The sequence below is a fragment of the Gavia stellata genome, chromosome 10 (genome assembly GCF_030936135.1).
Source record: "Gavia stellata isolate bGavSte3 chromosome 10, bGavSte3.hap2, whole genome shotgun sequence".
NCBI lineage: Eukaryota > Metazoa > Chordata > Aves > Gaviiformes > Gaviidae > Gavia > Gavia stellata.
In genome coordinates this window covers 20,574,313-20,586,453 of record NC_082603.1, presented here as the reverse complement: position 1 = coordinate 20,586,453, position 12,141 = coordinate 20,574,313, and the positions used below count along the sequence as shown (strand labels likewise).

At 39.7% G+C, this 12,141-nt stretch overlaps 1 protein-coding gene across 5 annotated transcripts in view; it reads right to left on the bottom strand.

The window, feature by feature from the left end:
• TTLL7 (tubulin tyrosine ligase like 7) overlaps positions 1-12,141 on the bottom strand; it is a 78,492-nt gene that overhangs the window by 44,901 nt on the left and 21,450 nt on the right. For all 5 annotated transcript variants that reach the window (XM_059821736.1, XM_059821737.1, XM_059821738.1 and 2 more), the window contains exons 6-8: positions 4,768-4,926; positions 2,900-3,116; positions 288-452 (exon numbers count right to left, since the gene is read on the bottom strand). In XM_059821736.1, coding sequence (XP_059677719.1) covers positions 288-452; positions 2,900-3,116; positions 4,768-4,926 — 541 coding nt within the window. The remainder of the gene's footprint in view (positions 1-287; positions 453-2,899; positions 3,117-4,767; positions 4,927-12,141) is intronic.

Sequence of the window (12,141 nt, the reverse complement as noted above, 5' to 3'; positions counted from 1 at the left end):
GGGATGGTTCCTTTGTATCATATTACTTATGTGAAAAACTGTTTGAAAGGGCTTTTGAGCCTCAGAAAAAGTTCAACATTAAATTTATAATCAAACTTTGAATTTAGCCTTTTAAAAACCATAATCATCATTTATAGTATGTCTTTTGTGGCATGCATTGCTGAGAATCTGGATTAATGAAGTTTTAAAAATCATTCTGGATTCCAGTAAAACGGATGGCAGAAGCCATTAATTTTCTAAGAATATACATACACAAAATAAAGAAAAGCATATTAGTTTTCTCTTACTGAAATATCACTCCAGAATTTGGAGACATCAAGATTATTTGTTTCTAGAAACTCAGTAAACCATTTTATGGAGCGTTTGCTTCCTTTGTCTTCTGTTTCATCCCGTTCAAAGTGTTCATTATGTTTATTGACAGAGTAGTTAGTCAGATGCATATACAATTGACTCTAAAAAAGGGAGAAAAGACAAAAAACCCTTAAATACAACTCTAGAATGGTCAATTCAAAATAGTTAAAAGAAAAAAAATGTTAAATCAATAATGACATAGTCAAACAGTTCATATTTGCAAATAACACGATGTGCAGATTTAGTGTTTCTGATTCTTGGAGATTTCATCCACTGACTGTTCTTGCATTGTTATAACAACACCTGCGCTTGTATTTAAGCCAGTTGCAGGCAACCAATCTACCACTCAACATCTGGTTAGGCAATATACCTGCCATTTTTACAGGTCTGTATGTAAACAACTACCTAAAAACATGAAGAGCAATTATCGTAACTTACAGAATGATTACCTTTCACAAGAAGCAAACAATAAAGATGGTATTTTGAAGTGCTGCTTTTAAAGTGCTAAAAAACACTCTGGCATCTGTTTCATAGACAATCCCACATTTCAGTTTTCACTGTAGTTTATTTATGAGAAATGTTCTCATGATAGTGATACCTTAAAAATATCTTTTACATATAAACTCATCTGCCATGTTGATATCTGCCAAAATTGCTCATTTGTGACTGGCTGGTAGCCATCAGAGGGAGGTAAATTTCAAGATACATAAATGAGTGAGAGCTATAGTTCCTTTATGGAGCAAAATGCCACCAACAATAGATTCATGTTATCAGTTGCATTTAAAAAAAAGTATTTCCTTTTCAAGGCCAATTTATGAATCATGATTTATACGTTCACATTATCTCCCAGTACAGATACTAATTCAGCTTTCCACCTATACTACTATGATGACTGTCCTTATCACAGGGACAGTTCTCTGTCATGTTTGATTCCTTACTTGAGTGTAGTTGATGTTCTAAGCTGACCATAAGCTTTCTGTTCCAATTCCTTTTTGATAAGGTAGCCAAATAGATAACACAAGCCTTCTGCTGTCATTTATCTCACTGCACTTACTTACTTATGTTTAAAAAAACTTAATGAAATTAACAATCAACTTAACTGCAGGCTAGTTAACAATATATTGTATTAGCACTACAACTAATTAATTTCTCCCATGGCTTCCAATTACTGCTTTGAGAATCATTCTGAAACCTATTGGTTTTGAGTCATTATAAATGTCATCACATCTGAACTAATCTTTAGTCTGAAGTTATCCAAAACAGTGTAACTGTGGAACAATGTCATCCAAAGAACAATGTCATTAGGGATAAGCCAGGTTATTTCATACAATAGACAAACTACAACATGAACAGTTCTGAGAACACAGAAACAACTGCCTGTTCTATTTATCTGCTCAGAGCATATTTCAGTGCTGCTAATGCTGAGATTAGTAACAATAAAAAATATTAAAACCAAACTATTCCAAATATAATACTGGAACTCTTCCAAATACACCATTTCTACTGGGCTCCAAATTATACCTGCATTCTTCAAAGGAGCACTAAGAGACACTCATAATTTTAAGTGACAAGTAGGGAAAAAGGCTCTCCATGTGTTGTCTATTGCATAATTACACTGATGCAGCTCTAAAAGTACATGGTATAGAAAAGGAAAGATACAGTAGCAACAGAGTACAGAGTGAGGTATAAGAAAAACATCTACTGATGCCTCCCAATGCTTCAAATCTACTTCTTTCTTAACAGACATCTGCATTTTGGTCTGTGCCAGAAGAGAGGGGTTACAACTCTCAACAGGGGAAGACGCTATACAGTGAGCAGGAGGATTAAAGTGTCCAAAAACATTAGCACATCCCTTACCATTTTTTGGGTCTCTGCAAGTTTATAGGATGATAACAGCAGGGCTGCCTAAAGTTGTCAAGTACATACTCCTTTCTCTGCTGAAGCAGTCAAACAGCACCAGCAGCAGATTCCCTCACGTTCGGGGACTGCAGTGACCACTCTCATGCACTGGTCTTTATATCGCAGTTTTTCTGTTTTCTGCATAGGTTCCCAACACAATGGCTGAAATATTGCGGGATCCTCAGCAGAAGCTCTAAACTTCAGGGATGTTAAACAATGATCTAGCAGGAGATAAACCTTATCCTCCCCCTACCCCACCCCAAACTGAATCTCAGATAAATATAAAAGCAATGTAACTATTCTTGAAGTGATTTTCTTTACTTCAGTTTTTATGGGTTGAATGTCAATAATTGACATCTTTTGCTTTCTTTTAGGAAATATTTAAACTCTTTAGCATACATGCATGCAAAGTGATACAAAATGTTTATACGTAAGCAATAATATGGCTCTACTTGTGATTTTGACAGAAAACCATGAGTTAAATAACTTTTATTTTTATTTTTTCTCTTCAATGACAATACAAAAAATCAGCTAGATAAATACCAAATTAAATCTCATGTCACAATTTATTTTATTTTACCTCCTCCAAACACTACACAGGTAAAACTCTACATACATGAGCAATAAATTGGAAAGAACTCCCACTTACCAAATTTGAGTCACTGGGGGGATGATACTTTTCTGTGCCCATTCTCACCAGTCCATCATGATATAAAAATACTTTTAATGGATCACAGGAGGTTACAAGAATATACACACGTAAATCAAACTTGTAGCCTTCCATAAGAAATGGTTTGTCAAGATATTCCTGAACAATCAAGTGATCCTGAGCTTGTAACTTTTCTCCATTTCTTATTAAAGAGATCCTAGTAAAAAAAAAAGTTATTTTAAAAACATGGAACTTCGACATTACTCTTCAAAATAGATTTTCATGGTCACCCAACCAGGTAGTCAGGCTAAAGTCCACCTGAAGAAAGAGACTTGCATATCTGATTGGTAGGGTAGAGAAAAGTGCCATTTGCTTACATGGCTTTTGGTTCCTTGTCCTTTATGGTGCTTCACTGGATGAAAAAAGGAAATGAGCCATTTCAAAATAACTTTCTGCTTCCTTTGATTCAATTTGTAATAATGGGTTCCCTCTACACTTAGAAATTGTTTGGCAGAATGACCAGTCTCCAGCTTTTGTGATTATTCTTCCCCAAGCAGCTCTAAAAGTAGGCTTCCAGTTGTTCTTTGTCACAAATTCTGCCTGAGGTACAGGTTGCAAAGAACTTTCAGTGCTAACCTGACTCAGTGATGATGTTTGCAAAGCAGGACGCTGATCGGTACAACTAAGGATGGCATAGATTAAGCTCAATATTTCTGCCTTCCAGATGCCCCACATCAGAATGAAAAATGGTTTATATACAGACTATAAACTGGCAGTCCCTAACTACACAGACTTTTAAATAACTGTAATAGCTAACATTTTTCAGTGTATCATTATTAACCCTGAATTCCCATAGCTTTGTTGCTTTAATCTTACCCTCTATTATTTATGATACAGTTCAGTGCTCTGATGCTGAATACTCCTAATATACTGAAGTACTTTCCAGGCATTTCTCTGAAATACGCTGTTACCTTTCCCTTCAGCTTATCTTTGCCCTTATCAAGAGGACTGAAAAATTAGGAAATTGAAAAGTTTGGGGGCTTTACTTTTACAGTAATTCTGATATATTTTTAAAAACTAAGAGCTTTACTATAATGTATAATCCAAATTGATATCAAAAGCAATAAAAGCTAAAACTGAAATATCTAAAAACAAGAACAGAGTTAAGAATGAAATTGCAATATTTATCTCATTGTTCTTTACTGTGCAGCCCTGTCACAGGCAAAGCTCTTTCAACTCAACTGCAGGTTGCAGTCTCTGCAGGGGTGTCCCTCCTCCGGCATGGGTGTCACCTCCTTCCAAGAGTCCACCTCCAGACGCAACCCCGACAGTGTCTCCTCTGTTTCTCCTACTCCTCGTGGCTGCCACTCTTAAATATGTTTGTCCTTCTCTGACCGGCTGCAGTTTTGGCATGCAATAGGGTGGTTGGGTGGGTTTCAGAGCTGTGGAAGATCCTGACCTTCTCCCACACATGACACCCCTGCAGCCCCCCAACCACCAAAACCCTGCCACTTATGCCCAATACAATCTCACCCCATAAGTCTAAGTGCAACAGATTAATAAGTATGTTCTTTAGATAAATTCACAATAAAAATAATCCTGATCTTAAGAATTATTTGAGCCTCATCAGAAAATGCATTGTCGAATTATGCCACATGCAAAACAACATTAAAACACCACTTCCATTTAGCTTTATATTTTAGCTGTTTCTGCTTGTTAAGCCTTCATCCAATACATGAACTTTCTTATACTGATCATAGAACTTTAACTACAAACTTATTATTAATACATAGCTTCAGTTAATGTTGTAGATAGCACTGGATTTCACCTTTAAAAGGCAAGAAGACCTAAGTTAACACACAACTTACCCATGTCCCATTGCACCATTAGCTGGTTTGACTATGAAAGTTTTCTGTCTACGTTTCTTCTTCAGTTCTTTTACATAGTTCTGAAACTGTGTGTATTCTGCAGGGAAGATCCATGTTCGAGGAATAAAACTATACTCCTGAGGCTGACTCTTGATCATTCTGAAAAAAAGTGTAATTGAGTTAAAATCTTTTAACTACTTTGATGTATCAATCCTCAGGATTAAAGAGCATTCACAATAATTTGATAAGGAAACTTTTAGCAAAATGCTGTAATATGAAAGCAAACTTCTGCAGTTGTTTAAGAATAGTTAGAGCTCTATAACATATTCATATGCATACTTTAAGAACAACAAAAGCAGACTATCTTGTGCATTTTTGCTTATTATCGTATCGTATTTTCTTATTATGTTACTGGCATCCATCTCATTTATTGGCATCCATCTCACTCCTGTTACAGTTTTTTTTCAGTTATTCAGATGATTTAATATTATTCCTATTCTTAGAAATATTAAACTTACAATAGAACATGTGATTATAGATCTTTTCCTACCTAATAGACTCCTGGATTCCTGGATTCCTCTTCTTTTTTTTTTTTAAATTTTTTTTTTTTTCCTTGGGAGGGGCGGGGATATTTGGCAAGTTCCATATTGGTATGTATTTGGGGATGTATGAGGATCAACACACACAAAAAAGAGGACCTGGAATATTTGGAGTTTCTTCATGGGTGCAAAAAATATTGATAACAAGGAATGAATTTAAAGTTAAAATGGAAGCAATTTAAGAAGAGTTTTTTGTTTCTTTCTAGCCTTTTGAAGGAATTTCAAAAGTAAGGAATTGTAGTAAATATACTTTGACACAGGCCAAGCAACTGCTCGTGCATCTCCAATATAGGGCAAAACACAGAAGTTTGGATTTCGGTTTGGTACCAGCATATTGTGATTGACATTCCCCGAGCACCTTATTTAGTCAAAAGAAAGCAAAGAAATGCAAAGCAAGACAGGGCCGGGGTGGGGGGGCGCGTGCGCAGGAAATAGAAGAACTAAAACAAAAATAAGATTAAGACATCATAGAGAACAATCTCTGAAACTGAATCTGGTTAAAGCATGCAGCAAGGTCCTGATCTCACTGCTTCAATAGCTATGGCAGCTGAGGTAGTGACCCTATCTCATTTTATAGCTCTGTTGTCTGAATGCATAAAAGACAACTAGAAGAGGAAAATGGGAGAGAATTCAGTTAGTAGAAGTTTCCATCACCCAAAGCTCTGTATCTGGCAGATGGGAAGCATATACCCACACCAGACTGGCAGTATGGGCTAGATACATACGGGTTAGCTTTAAACAAAGTAGCCTTAATACTGGCTAACAGCCAAGTTATAGGAGCAATGTGGACTTGTTGGTACTATGCAGACTAGTATACCACAGTTCTCAGCAGAATAAATTTAGCCTTTGCTTAGTTAGATACTGGTACGGCTAGCTTGTTTCAGGTACTCAAAATATCTGAAACATCATACATAACCTGATATGAAATTAGTTTGGGTAACTCAAAACTACACTGTAACATAGGGTGGACACATCTAAAATACAAATATTCACAGACCAACAGGAAGTGACTGGTTGTTTAAAAAAAAAATAAATTAACTGACATAGGAAGTTCCCCAACTTTGATTTTTAAAAAAATGGCACTATGATGAATTTGGATACTTTTTAATTAATTACAGATTTAGGTATACTTCTACTTTTGTAATGGAAACTAATAGTATCAGGATAACTTAAATGTAAAAGAGACTTAATATCATTTCAATTTTTCATGTCTACTATGAGCCTACATAACACCTCTGATGCAGCATAAGACACTTTTTCTTTAAGTGGCTCAAATACTAATGGAAAAAACAGAGCTGCCAACCACATCTGTAAGGCTAGGACTGTAGCCAAGCCCTACTGGTATAATAGATACCCTGTCACCACATTGTTGAACCAACTACCCAACAAACACTCTGCAGAAACCACAATAGCTATAGTAGTCTTGAAGTACTGCGTGAGGTTCAGTGCTTCTGCAGCTTCATTGTAACTATTATTTTTACAAATCTGATTTGATGAAAGCCACCAAAGTTTCACGAAAAAGTTTTAAAAAACATAAATAGATAATACAATTAATGATTTGTGCATATTTTTAAACTACTCTCCATCTGCTATATATTTACAAATGTTATTACCTTGCTAACTGAATAGCTTATCTAGGCAGAAATTATCCTATTTTAAGGCAAAAAGCAATTTCTGTGTTAGTTTCCATCGCTCTCCAAATTATTTATCATATGCATCCTGAAGTGTTACATGATAGAGACTTGCCATTTAGTTTACTCACAGGTATCAATACACATACTCCCTAATCAATGAATGTAGCTTCATGGTATTCTAGATATATTAGTACTGGTTTGTGACTGCAAGTATATCAATCCTATGTGCCTTTTTCTATCTTATGCATAACTGGGTAGACTAGAAACACTTCATAATATGAAGCAGAATACTTAACCATTGTTTATAAGTTCTGGTGCTCACTAAAACTTTCATCAAAAGAATTCAGCTCTGTTCTTTCCCTGCTTGGCCCTATTCAGAAACGGCTTAGGAACATCATCAAGTAGCTTGTGGAATCAAGACCTATTCCATTATAATAGCCCTATTTTCCAGCACATCTGCTATCCGCTACTGTGGGTAACCACTTCTTCACTGTGCTGCTCTGTCCTTTAGCCTTTGCAGTCCTTACCAGGAGGTCTGAGAATTAAACAGCAAGTTATTGTTCTTCTGAGTGCTATTTTAGCTCACAGATGTGGTCAGACTGTGCTCTTGTTTCTCAGAGTGCTTTCTGTGTGAAAGAATCAAAGGTGTTGAATAAAACGTAGGTTACTAAAGACATGACTTGTCAGTGTAATAACGCAGCTTCCACTGCCTACGTTTCAAGATCCTCTGACTTTTCAAGTATGAAAGGAGGTTAGTGGGTAGGCATGGATGAGAGCAATTCTTAGTCCATGATCAGTTCACAAACCTTTTAAATGTAAACAACAAAGGTGCTGCAAAAAAGACCATCTCATACATGGGTCTGTTCTCCTTCCCATTCATCCTGTACACCTTCTCCCCCACTTACTGCATTCATTCTGTAACCACACTTATCCTTCACATGAGGAGATCTCATCTCATCTCAGAGACCATTTACAGAAATTAAGATCTAGTCAGCCCTACAATGGCACCTCTATTTTTTTTTTCTTTTATGTGTTCTGATTATTCCCCTTGAAAATGGTGCTCGTGACTCCTTTTGTTCTCAATTACATTCCTGCTTCTATCTGTGCCATTACTCTGTGTCCCCACACTTCCCGTGCTGGATTGTCTTCTTTCATATTACACACGTTACATATTAGACTGCTCCCTTCCACCCTTCTGCATGTGAAAACCACACTGTCCTGTGACCCAGAGTGCCTGGATATTGGCTCTAAGAGGAACTCCTGAAGTGCAATTCCTCCTGTATAACATTTGTCTCTCCGAGTCCGGTAGATTTGTTCTTCCGCTCCATTCCCAACAGCTTGCATAAAATGGAAGGGTAAGATCAGTATAACAACAAAGGTAGAAGTAAAAGAAAAAGAAGAGTCTACTCTCCACCCGTTCTCAGCAGTAGTTTCAAGAACTCTCAACAGTACAAAAACCACAGCTATTCTGTACGAGTCAGTATCAGGAATAGAAAGCAAAAGGACAGAATTAGTATTTCTGCACTATCCTGTTCAAATAAATTTTGAGACAGAACTGCAGCTGTATGGAAGAAAATCCTCCACTCTACAGACAAGAGCCTGCCCAACCATGTATTGCAACTGACTTGTGATTTCACATACATATGCCTATTTCACAAGCAGTCTCAAGGCATATAATTTTGATTTTTATAAATTATGAATACTAAGTATTGAATTGCGAGGCTAGTACTGTGAAAAACAGACTGATTAAAACCCTGCTGTATCTACTGATATTAAGTGAAGTCACAACATAGATATGTTTGACCCAGAGTTACCATATCAGAGAAATTATTCCCATCTTATCTATAAAATGTGCAGTCTCCACATTGAGTACCTTGAAACTATGTTTCAAACTCAGAATTCAGTAGGTTGAGAGGTATAATCAGACTGTATTTGAAAATAACGTGTGCATGGTAACAAGAGCCTTTGTCCATTTTGCACATTATTTTAAGGTCATAGAACTGTAGCAATACACAGGGATACCACAGCCTACCAAGCTGACTAATGTTGTTCCACTGTTTCCAGGACGTCCCCAAATAACTGTTTGCCTCCATGTGCTATCTCCATGTTTTTACTTAGAGTTTAAATCTGGAAGGAGCAGTAAAAAGTGCTTGTGTAGCTTGTATTGACATAAGGGAGTTCTGGCCAACATGTAGGATATGTAGACACCATAGCAATGCATGTAGTATTTGCATACACTCTACATGTTATGTGTTGTAGTTACAAAACAGAAAAGGAAATAGAGGAAGAGAGAGAGAGAGAGAGAGAGGAGGTATCACATTAATTACATTAATACATGAAAACAAATTGTGTTCTGGTAACAGGAAATGCAGTGTAGGTAATGTTGGGGGCCACAAGATTAACTCTACTAATAATTGCTCTTTAAAATAATTTAGATTAGAAGAATCAAAATATTCACACACTGTCTTTGATGGGGAGAAGGATCCTGGTGCAGGAGTTAGCAGGGCCCATTGAAAGAGCTTTAAACTAGATTTGAAGGGAGAAAGGGATAAAATCAGGCTCACTGATCATAAGCCTTGGGGTGGCACACCAGTATTTGAGGGACAGTGTGCTGGCAAGGACCTTCGGACTGCCATCTCAGCGGAGGTCGGGGATGGGGACCTCTGCGGCAGCAAAGATGTAGGGGTTGTTGATGTGCTAGAAACCAGGGAAGGACCTGAGATCAGTCACGTAGGAATTTAGGCTTCTCTCCCCAAAAAGGTGGCAAGATGAATAGCCCAACTAAAATGTATCTGTACCAATGCACAGAGCATGGGCAACAAACAGGAAGAGCTGGAAGCCATTGTCCAGCAGGAAAACTATGATAGAGTGGCCATCATGGAAACATGGTGGGACGACTCTCACAATTGGAGTGCTGCATTGGATGGCTACAAACTCTTCAGAAGGGACAGGCAAGGAAGGAGAGGCAGTGGGGTAGCCCTGTATGTCAAGGAGTGTTTCGATTGTCTAGAGGTTAATGATGGTGACAATAGGGTTGAGTGTTTGTGGGTAAGAATCAGGGGGAAGGCCAACAAGGCAGCTATCATGGTGGGAGTCTGTTGTAGACCACCCAACCAGGATGAGGAGACAGACGAAATATTCTATAAGCAGCGGGGAGAAGTTTCACAGTCCCTAGCGCTTGTTCTCGTGGGGGACTTCAACTTACCAGACGTTTGCTGGAAATACAATACGATAGAGAGGCAACAGTCTCGGAGGTCCCTAGAGTGTGTGGAAGATAACTTCCTGACCCAGCTGGTGGGTGAGCCAACTAGGGAAGGCGCCCCGCTGGACCTGTTGTTTGTGAACAGAGAAGGACTTGTGCGGGATGCAACAGCTGGAGGCCGACTTGGGCATAGCGATCACGAAATGAGAGAGTTTTCAATTCTCAGAGAAGTAAGGAGGGGGGTCAGCAGAACTGCTACCTTGGACTTCCAGAGGGCTGACTTTGGCCTCTTTAGAAGCCTGGTGGACAGAGTCCCTTGGGAGGCAGTCCTGAAGGGCAAAGGAGTCCAGGAAGGCTGGACATTCTTCAAGAAGGAAGTCTTAAAGGCACATGAGCAGGCTAACCCCATGTGCCGGAAGACGAGGCAGCAGGGAAGAAGACTGGCCTGGCTGACCTTTCCTGGATGGAACTCAGGAAAAAAAGGAGAGTTTATGACCTTTGGAAGAAGGGGCAAGAAACTCAGGAGAACTACAAAGATGTCATGAGACTGAAAATTAGAAGGGCCAAAGCCCAGCTAGAACTTAATCTGGCTACTGCTGTACAAGACAATAAAAAATGTTTCTATAAATACATTAGCAACAAAAGGAGGGCTAAGGAGAATCTCCATCCTTTATTGGATGCAGGGGGAACATAGTGACAAAGGATGAGGAGAAGACTGAGGTATTTAATGCCTTCTTTGCCTCAGTCTTTAATAGTAAGACCAGTTGTTCTTCAGGTACCCAGCCGCCTAAGCTGGACGATAGGGGCGGGGAGCAGAATGAAGCCCCTATAATCCAAGGGGAAATGGTTAGTGACCTGCTACACCACTTAGACACCAACAAGTCTACAGGGCCGGATGGGATCCACCCAAGGGTACTGAGGGAGCTGGTGGAAGTGCTCACTGAGCCACTTCCAATCCTTTATCAGCAGTCCTGGCTAACTGGGGAGGTCTCAATTGACTGGAGGTTATCAAATGTGACGCCCATCTACAAGAAGGGCCAGAAGGAGGATCGAGGGAACTACAGGCTTGTCAGCCTGATCTCAGTGCCGGGGAAGATTATGGAGCAGATCATCTTCAGTGCCATCATGAAGCATGTACAGGACATCCACATGATCAGGCCCAGTCAGCATGAGTTTATGAAAGGCAGATCCTGCTTGACTAACCTGATCTCCTTCTATGACAAGATGACCCACTTAGTGGACGAGGGAAGGGCTGTGGATGTAGTCTGCCTAGACATTAGTAAAGCCTTTGACACAGGTTCCCACAGCATTCTCCTGGAGAAACTGACTGCTCATGGCTTGGACGGGCACACTTTTCACTGGCTGGATGGCCGGGCCCAAAGGGTTGTGGTGAATGGAGTTAAATCCAGTTGGCAGCCGGTCACAAGCGGAGTCCCCCAGGGCTCAGTTTTGGGGCTGGTCTTGTTTAGTATCTTTATCCATGATCTGGATGAGGGGATTGAGTGCACCCTCAGCAAGTTTGCAGACGACACCAAGTTGGGTGGGAGTGTTGATCTGCTTGAGGGTAGAAAGGTTCTGCAGAGGGATCTGGACAGCCTGGATGGATGGGCCCAGGCCAATTGTATGAGGTTCAACAAGGCCAAGTGCCAAGTCCCACACTTGGGTGACAACAACCCCATGCAACCCTACAGGTTTGGGGACAAGTGGCTGGAAAGCTGCCCAGCGGAAAAGGACCTGGGGGTGTTGATTGGCAGCCGGCTGAATATGAGCCGGCAGTGTGCCCAGGTGGCCAAGAAGGCCAACAGCATCCTGGCCTGTATCAGAAACAGTGTGGCCAGCAGGAGTAGGGAGGTGATCGTGCCCCTGTACTCGGCGCTGGTGAGGCTGCACCTCGAATACTGTGTTCAGTTTTGGGCCCCTCACTCCAAGAAGGACATTG